This window comes from Cyprinus carpio, chromosome A14 (genome assembly GCF_018340385.1).
Source record: "Cyprinus carpio isolate SPL01 chromosome A14, ASM1834038v1, whole genome shotgun sequence".
Classification (NCBI taxonomy): Eukaryota; Metazoa; Chordata; class Actinopteri; order Cypriniformes; family Cyprinidae; genus Cyprinus; species Cyprinus carpio.
This window is the reverse complement of record NC_056585.1, coordinates 25,697,311-25,707,248: the sequence shown is the minus strand read 5'-3', so window position 1 is coordinate 25,707,248 and position 9,938 is coordinate 25,697,311. Positions and strand designations below refer to the sequence as shown.

General features: G+C 36.8%; 1 protein-coding gene across 1 annotated transcript; it reads right to left on the bottom strand.

The window, feature by feature from the left end:
- Positions 1-3,419: 3,419 nt before the first annotated feature.
- On the bottom strand, positions 3,420-9,164 carry slc25a48 (solute carrier family 25 member 48). The gene is made up of 7 exons (XM_019072557.2): positions 9,006-9,164; positions 8,390-8,433; positions 8,103-8,174; positions 6,695-6,947; positions 6,258-6,533; positions 4,653-4,786; positions 3,420-4,371 (listed from the first exon to the last, which is right to left on the bottom strand). Exons 1-7 carry the CDS (start codon positions 9,049-9,051, stop codon positions 4,267-4,269), a joined length of 930 nt encoding a protein of 309 aa, XP_018928102.1. The 5' UTR covers positions 9,052-9,164; the 3' UTR covers positions 3,420-4,266.
- Between the last annotated feature and the right edge of the window lie 774 nt (positions 9,165-9,938).

Here is a 9,938-nt window from a genome sequence, read left to right as displayed (position 1 = left end):
TACCATGGTGTCAGACTGTTTTCCTTAACCTTCCTTAAGCGTAAAGGAGCAACTGTATTTAAAATGCTAGAAAAGAGAGAGTCCATAGTTTCTGTTACATCATCAAGTTGTTCTGAGGTTTTGGATATGCTAAGAAATTGGGATAAATCAGGAAGACTACTTACAAAGCAGTCTTTTGTGGTAGAAGTGATGGTTCTACCATACTTGTAACAGGAAGTAGAATTTACAGTTTTAGCTATATGAAGTTTGCACAAAACTAAATAATGATCTGAGATATCATCGCTTGGCTGCATAATTTTAACACCACAACATCAATTCCATGTGACAGTATTAGATCTAGAGTATGATTTCGACAATGAATGGGTCGTGAGACGTGTTGTCTAACCCCAATAGAGTTCAGAATGTCTATGAATGATCCCAATGTAATGAAATGTATCTTTTTCATTATCAACATGGATATTAAAATCACCAACAATTAAAACTTTATCTGCAGCCAGCACTAACTTGGATATAAAATTAGCACATTCTTTAATAAAGTCTGTATGGTGCCCTGGTGGCCTGTATACAGTAGCCAGTACAAACATCACAGGGGATTTATCATTAACACTTGTTTCTCTAGACAATGTTATATGAAGCACAATTACTTCAAACGAGTTATACCTGAAGCCCGCCCTCTGAGAAATACTGAAAACATTGTTATAAATTGAAGCAACACCTCCCCATTTACATTTTGGACGTGGCTCATGTTTATAACAGTAATCTTGGGGTGTAGACTTATTTAAAATAACATAATCATCAGGTTTTAGCCAGGTTTCTGTCAAACAGAGCACATCTAGGTTATGATCAGTGATTATATCATTTACAAAAACTGGTTTAATAGAAAGGGACCTGATATTCAATAGACCAAGCTTTATTATTTGTTTATCCGTATTGCATCTGTTTTTTTATTTGTTAAAGATCAATTAAATTGTTACTCTTAAATTGGTTTGGACTTTTTTTGTATTTTCTAGTCAGGGGAACAGACACAGTCTCTATAGTGTGATATCTAGGTGAAAGATTCTCTATGTGCTGAGAATTAACTGATTTCTGTGACATGAGGCGGCTTGCAGACGGTCGGTTTAGCCAGTCCGTCTGCTTCCTGACCTGGGCCCCAGTTAGTCAAGTGCAAACTCAAAGATACGTGCCATATTTCTAGACAGAAGAGTGGCACCACCCCAGGAGGGATGAAGACCATCTCTTTTCAACAGGTCAGGTCTGCCCCAAAAACTCTTCCAATTGTCTATGAAACCTATGTTATTCTGCAGGCACCACTTAGACATCCAGCCATTGATTGATGACAGTCTGCTATGTATCTGATCACCACGGTAAGCAGGGAGGGGACCAGAGCATATTATAGTGTCTGACATCATGCTTGCAAGTTCACACACCTCTTTAATGTTATTTTTAGTGATCTCCAACTGGCGAAGTCGAACATCATTAGCGCCGGCGTGAATAACAATCTTACTGTATTTATGTTTAGCATTAGCCAGCACTTTTAAATTTTCCGGCATTTTGGCTCCCGGTAAACATTGGACTATAGTGGCTGGTGTCTCTATTTTCACGTTCCGTACATTAGAATCACCAATAACTAGAGCACTTTCATCAGGTTTCTCAGTGGGTGCTTCACTGAGTGGGGAGAACCTGTTTAATATTTTGATCAGAACGGAAGAGTGGTGTTTTGACTCCTGACTATGCCGCCTCACAGTCACCCAGGTGCCCTGCTGCAGAGGTGCTGTTACCGGAACCAAACAATGTATAGGACTCCCTGGGGTAGTCGCATGCAAAGCCATATCTAGACCCGTCACATTCTTACTGTCCTCAATTAAATTTTGGATGCGCATCTTTAATTTTTAAATCTTCTGAAGCCTAACTATTTCCCTGCATTTATCACATGTGAATCCCTCGTTGCCGACAGAGAGAAATAAACTATACATGTGGGGCAAACAACAATAGCAGGAGAAACCATTACTCACCGTGACTGATAAATGATTCTTACCACAGCTGTTTGATGAACTTGTGAAAAAACAGAGCGAGAGAGAAAAGAAACGGAGCGAGAGAGAGCAGAAAAGAAAAAAAGAAAAGAAAACGGCAATAGGCACGAATGGAAATGCTAATGACAAGCCAACCGGCTAACAAATGCGGATTTAGAATAAAAGCGACCAATCAAATTAATCAGATTAGACTGATAGTGAAAGTTTTGCCAAGTATGGTAACCCATACTCGGAATTGGTGCTCTGCATTTAACCCATCCAAGTGCACACACACAGCAGTGAACACACACACACCCCGTGAACACACACCCAGAGCAGTGGGCAGCTATATCCAGCGCCCGGGGAGCAACTGGGGGTTCAGCCTTGCTCAAGGGCACTTCAGCCATGGGTATTGAGGGTGGAAGAGAGCGCTGTTCATTCACTTTCCACCCAGCACCGAGACTCGAACCTGCAACCTAGTTACAAGTTACAACCTAGTTACAAGGCCAATTCTCTAACCATTAGGCCACAGCTGCCCCCAGCTGATATAGATAAAAAGTAATACCAAAAGATAAATGTATACATCTGTGACAGAAAATTGCATCAAAATAAATGATTAAATAAATAAAATGGATTTTGGGTGTCATCCGGAAGCTATCTTTGTATAACTTCTACATTTTTTTTTTTTTTTTTTTTTTTTTTTTTTTCAAACTTCAAATTTGGAGCATAAGTTATTTAGACATAAACCTTTAATTTTATAGCAATTGGATAAAATTTACAGTAAATTTAAACTTTCATAACTTTTGAAATATTATTATTATTATTAAATGAGACTGCAATAATCTGCTGGTTGTCTTCTTTAAAAAGAGATCAGCCTTAGGCCTGTATTCCAAAGTGTTGAATTATAACAGTTTGGATAGTGCACTCTCACGTTCATGTTCAAAAATAGGGTGTGACAGTTAAGGTGATATCAACTGAAAACCCCACTGCAGTTCTTGCATTGAGCCCAGTTTGGAAACCCTGGTGTAATTTAGTGTTTATATGCACTTTATATATATATATATATATGTGTGTGTGTGTGTGTGTGTGTGTGTGTGTGTGTGTGTTGATAATATACTTTAAAAATCTAAGTCATCAGTTTACATTTTATAGCGATATCACTGAAAGCATTTTCCCTGCAGTATCAAACATTTTCAGAGAAAATCATATTGTTTCTGTACAAGAGCTGTCATTTCAACATTTCAGCCATACTGATGAGCCCACAACAATGCCATGGAGAAAAGTTTGGCCGCCCAAGTTTGTTTTAAATACAGTGTTACCATCTAGTGGAAACATTTTTCTTTACAGTTCCATAATATTACTAATGATTTTCCTGACACAATGAAACAGCGCCGCCTAGTGTACCAGAAGCAACATCAAATTATTTCATTTTATATACAGGGGTTAGACAAAATAATGTTAACACTACTTATTACATTATATTTAATTTATCTTTACAATGTATATATTCTCTAGGTTGCATATCGGTGTAGTATGAGTCAAGTCAAGTCACCTTTATTTGTATAGCGCTTTATACAATACTGATTGTGCCAAAGCAGCTTTACAATGTCAAACAGGAAAACAGTATGTCAATAATGCAAGAAGACAATAACAAAGAGTCATTTTTCCAGCTAAAGTCAGTGAGATGTGTTGTGCTGTGTTTTGTACAAGTGGCCAGTGAAATGACTGACTTTTCAGACTTCCAAAAAAGGGCAATACATGTCTGTCTTCAGTCTTCAGAAGTACTTCTACAAAAATAAATCTCATTAAAATTCATCAAGTAAAATACATCAGTATTAGATTGAAATTGATTCATACAAACAAGTTAGCAGACACTTTACCTCACTATATCATTTGATTTATTCACATATTTGAATAATATTGCATTAGCAGATAATCATTTTAAAGACAGAATCTAATTTAATGGGACAGAACAGATATACATGTATAATAGGACAGGTATCTTTGAGCAAAAATAGAAATTAGTGTATCATTCACATGCAGATGATGCATAATCATATATTAAAATATCTGAGTAAACCAAAATATTTTCAAAAAATGTACCTATTTTCCACTATTTTCTTAATATAAGAAAAACCTAAAAGCTTCACTGATACTCTTCATTGTATCAACAATGAACTCACATTCATGTCACATGTAAGTCTCTAACATGGCATTAAAATCACAAATCCCCTAAAATCATTTCTGGAAGTCTGTATTAGAAACTGCGGAAAAACTGGAGGGAAAGCTCGTAACCGAGAAACATGGTTGCACACATTGGAAATCCTCTGATAGCATTGACAGTAGCGCCACGAAAGAAAACCTGCATTGGACATAGATAGTAAAGCAGGGAAAAAACAACAAAAGCGTCATTATTACATTCATATTTTACAAAACTCTGAATCAGCATATTAATGTTATTTTTAACTTATACCAGGCCTTTAAAAGCTCTCTATTATTGTGTCTGTAACCTATTTTATACCACCGAAACATGTTTGACCATGCAGTGGTTTCAGCTTGTTACTTAAACTTGTTTAGCAGCTGCTGCATTGCAACTTCATTTTAAACCTTGCTGTTTTGAAACTGCATCCATCAGCAACTTACATGTATTCCCTCTGTCTTGTAACTTTGCACGATGCAGTGCAGAATGCCCTTGTATTTCCTGTGCTGCATGGCATCTGCCTGCAGCCGGCTTTTCACCACATCTGTTGGTGTGGCGGTGACCCATGAGATGGATCCTGTGAAACAACAGCATAAGCACAAGTGAAATCTCATGTGAAGTAATCTGTGTCCTTAAAATGCCAGACTCCCAGTAGGGCCATATTTAGACTAATCCAGGCCTTTCCCGTCAGACATCAATAGGAGGGACATTTTTAACGGAAAGTACAGTGATAAATTTCAAAACAATCCACCCTCCCACAATCCTAAACCAAATGTACTCTTTAGGTGAGCGTCACATTCAGGCAGGAAAAAATAGCTCCGTTAACCTAGTGAACACACTATGTATGCATGCTGCATTTGAAACTTTTAATGTATTAGTCTGCATTCTGAGATGAGACATGACCACATTTTAAGACAGTGTTACATGTATCTTTTGTGAAGGCAATCCTTTAGTGCATTATGACAAGCATAGAAAAAAAAAGGAAAAGTTCACGCAAAAATGAAAATGTGCTGAAAACACTCACCCTCAATACATCAAAAATGTAGATGAGTTTGCTTCTTCATCAGAGCAGATTTGGATTAATTGATGGACTGGAGTGGTGTGGATTAATTGTGGATTATTGCAATGTTTTTATCATTTGTTTGGACTCTCATTCTGACGTCACCCATTCACTGCAGAGGATCCACTGGTAAGCAAGCGATGCAACGCTAAATTTTTCCAAATTTGTTCTGATGAAGAAACAAACTCATCTTGGATTGCGAGTAGTGTGAGTAAATTTTCATGTTTGGCTGAACTGTTCCTTGAAGGTGACAAATGATAATTATACATAAATCCATTAATTACCGAATGCAATCTGTTTCAAATTGGACCATTGTTGTTAGCTTAGCAACAGGCTAACATAAAACTCTAATAAAAACGATTGCAAGTTAGGTGTATCTGTGCATTTATTGTTTTTTATTTGGTTCCCCATTAGCTATGCCCGAGAGCATTGCTAGTCCTGAGGTCCAACTCTTAAAATCCATACATTATTACATACTCAAAAACATGAAAAACACTTAAAAGCTATACATTATTACATACACCAAAACATAAAATACTACTAACAACAAATCAGAGTCCTTTACAAAAACAACACTTTACACATTTCAACCTTACAAGCATCTGTGAAAGTACCAAACACCAGTTCTAACACTTTTTGCTCATTTAACTAATTTCTATACATAACCTCCTATAAATAAGATCCTTTATCTGCCTTTTAAAATGTAATTTCTGTGTTATTTTAATTAAAGGCAATGGTAAAGAATTCCATGTTTTCATTGCCATACAGCATATACTACTGTTAATTTGAGGAAATTAGTGTTTGCTAAAAATCTTACCTCTGTAGCCTGTCTAGTTGCATATTAACCGTTATTATTTGTGCTTATTCTCATTTGAGAGTGTATTAAATCAGTCACTTATTAGGTTCCATTTTAGTTAGAAGGCAGCCGTCTGTGTAGGCAGTAGACAGCAGCTACTAAATTTTGGAATACAGCCCAAATCTCACTTACCTGCTAAACCTCCTGCTAGCCATATGCAGCAGGGATGGGGCGCGGCATTGCCATCAGGGTTCAGCCAGTTACAGAATAACGTGTACGGTATGAAGTACAGGGTGTAACCAGGTACATCCCGTATTATCATGGCTCCCGCGCCTCTGTAGAGCCCTTGAATGCCCTCGTTCTGCAGGACGGTACTAATGCAGTGCAGTGGCCCTCTGTACAATGACTGGGACTGGATTCCCATTGACCGGAGAGGGACACTCCCATTCCCAGCAAGGTTAAAGTTCTCTGGAAACACACAAAACAGTTCATGAGGAATGCAAAAGTCATTATTTTCCTGGAAATGTTTGTCTTTGAGAAGCTTTCAATAGCAGAAGTACTCTGACTCCATGCATAGCTGCAAGGTGCTAAAATGTTTTTATAGCCTCTAGCTTAAGACTCTAGCTTACCTGCAAGAACAGGTTGAGTTTGCATCTGCAGTCTAATTTTGACAAGGTCAACAGGGGCACCCACCCCCACTGAAACCAGACCAGTCAACATGCTTGCTACAGTCAAGTCAAGCATGCTGCACGGGTGTCTGCCGTCGCCATATCGATATCTGCTGATGAGGCGCTGCGTGTTGCTGAAGAAGCCGAACACCATAGAGTTATAAAGAGTGATGCTGGCCAATGGAAAGGACAGGCCTTTGAAAAAGCCTGTAACCTGAGACAACACACAAGAGAAATGGATTATGTACTTTTGCTTCCAGGAAAGCAAATATCTGTTTACACCAAAAATGGGGTCATTCCTGATATGCAGTCTTGGGAATACAGTCTCAAGTACAGTCTCTTGTTATGAAGATATAGCCTGCTCATTGAGGCTGGGAGTGAGGGGACTCACTTTTTAAAATTATTGCTAAATTTTGTCCCATGCCCTTTAAATTTTATTGGTGGCTTTTGTTAATTCTACATGTCTAGATATATTATATAATTATATGGAATATAATTCCTAAAAATGGAATTGGCATTATTATTAGAATTTCCCAGAGTTCTGAACTATTATTTTACATGAAAAACTGGCAATTTATGAGAAAATATTCCAGATGTTTACTTACGTTTCATTTCGTCCAGCTAGATTGTTTTATGGCTGTACTAATTGCTTTGGTCACACTTTATTTCAAGGTAAAATTCTCACTATTAACTACGACTTTTGCCTCAATAAACTCCTAATTCGTTGCTTATTAATAGATAGTAAGGTAGTTGTTAAGTTTAGGTATGGGGTAAAGGATCTAAAATATGGTCATGCAGAATAAGGCATTAATATGTGCTTTATAAGTACTAATTAACAGCCAATATGCTAGTAATATGCATGCTAATAAGCAAGTAGTTAATAGTGAGATTTGGACCCTAAACTAAAGTGTTACCATTGCTTTTGTGTCATTAATATTGTTTTCCATCCTTTTGGTATTGTGGAATATTCTTTTCTCACTATCAAAAGACAGGTCCTTAATGACATCATCCTCCAGGAAGTGACATCATCTTTGGTAGAAACTGGTATGATATTAACAACATTTCAAAAGATGAAAAAATGACTAATCAAAATGATCTAAATAAATGAATAATACTCAAGCTAAGTTTAGAATTTTTTATTCGTGGATCCATCCTCATCCTGACAGCCATATTTTCATTGTGTAAATAAGTGGTCATATACATTTCATAAAGTTTAAGAACTGAGAATAAATACAGATCTCTAAATGTACAGCAAAACAAGAATGGCTCAACGAATACAAGGCTCAGTGGCCTTTTAGAGAAGTTGTGACACAAAAATATTGGCCAGTCATTTTTCAACTCAATTATGAAGATAGTCCGTGAGACTTACATTTTCCTTTTTGTAGATTGTTACAACACAGTGGAGAGTGTTCCTGTATCCTTTGCCAGCTTGTAAACGAGTCTGTAAAAGAGCACAAAGGATTTTTTTGGACTCACACCACATTCCTAACCAATACATTTCATAGCGGTGGGAAAAAAATGTAATACTGACTACCTTTAGAATGTAAATAAGTATATCATATGAACTACATTATTTTATAATATTTGAATATATAATAAATACATAATATAGGATTTGTACAAAATGAATCACATAACAAAGATTTGTCTGGATACCTTGACTGTGTCAAGCGGATGTCCCACAATCACACTGGACGCTCCTGTAACAAAAATAGTTGTACAAGTTAAATATGTTGAAACAAAGGCAATAGTTATACATTCTGCCTATTGCATAGCTTTGTAGGAGGCTCTTCTTGCAGAACAGAGTGTCCATTTTATGAATAAGTTACATTGTTATGCACATTTCATGGTGGGAGCACATGCACATTAGGGCTTTACAAAATAAATGTTTCCTTCCAGTGGAGAACACCAGGTTTCCATCAAACCAAGTTTATGGCCGAGAAATGTCGACCAGTCCTTAGAGCCAAAACGCGTAAAACCAGCGCTGTTTGCGCGAAAGATAGAGACTTTTCAAGAATTTTAACGTTTTACTGACATGGTTTTGACGAACACGTGTCACAAAATAGCACTATAAATAGTTTAAAGTAGTAGATTCATTGAAACTAACAAAGCTGGGGGTTTATAGACGCGACGATAACTAGTTCGAGAAACAAGATAAACCAAAAATAACGCAATATTGCTCTGCGAAAATGTGCGTTTTGGTGGTTTGTTAGTAATGTTAATAAACACATATGAAACTTTCTACAAGACATGCAAAACAAATAAAACTCACCTCCAATCCATCCTGCCAAGAAATCATCCAAATGAAAGACTGTCATTGTACATCAGAGTGATTTCGGCATTGATGCGATTTGAGTGTTCACGCTAAACATCCGTCAGCTTCATTTAACAGTTCGTCAGATCAATAAAAGCAGAGGTAGTGACTTCAGCCTCATATTTAAAACGCCGAAGGGGGAGTACATGGGGGCGTTGCAGAAATACGAAAACAGATTTGTCCATCAGCAAACATAATTAGCTGATTAAAAGAATATGCTGCATACATATTTCTCACTGTTGTGTAATGTAACGGGTAAAGTATAGGATTCTTGATCATGTGACTCTTAACGTGGCTGCCAGGTTTCTCTATATGTTGAGGAATGCCTGGAATGTGTCCATGACTCACATCTGATTGAACCATATACCATGTTTTATCACAAACGACAAATATTCTCTCGTAAATAATGCTTAAATTATTGCTAAATGATCATGTTGACTGTCCATTATTTATGCTTCCATCGCCTTGCCACGAAATGTGTAGGCTGGGATATAAACAAACGCTCTGTAAATAATATGCTTCAGTGGAAAGCTACTGTTGCCCTGAAGTAATCTAAAGTAACTGATGTTTTGCAAACGTTTTATATATGGACATAACTATAAGCATAAGAGTTATCAGGACTGCCACACTAAAAAAAAAACAAAAAAATAAAATAAAAAAAAATAAATAAATAATAAATCAACCCACTCTAAAACACTGACTTAAATCAAAATGGTTCCAAAGGTACAACTTGCAGTGAGTTCAATGCACATTTTCCACTCACTTTCAATTTCATTTCAGATTTTGAATGAAACTCATGGAATCAAGTAGTCAATAAGTGACCAAAATTAATGTGACTGTGATTATTGCAGCTTGATATAATTTAGATAATACATTAACCTGCACATATAG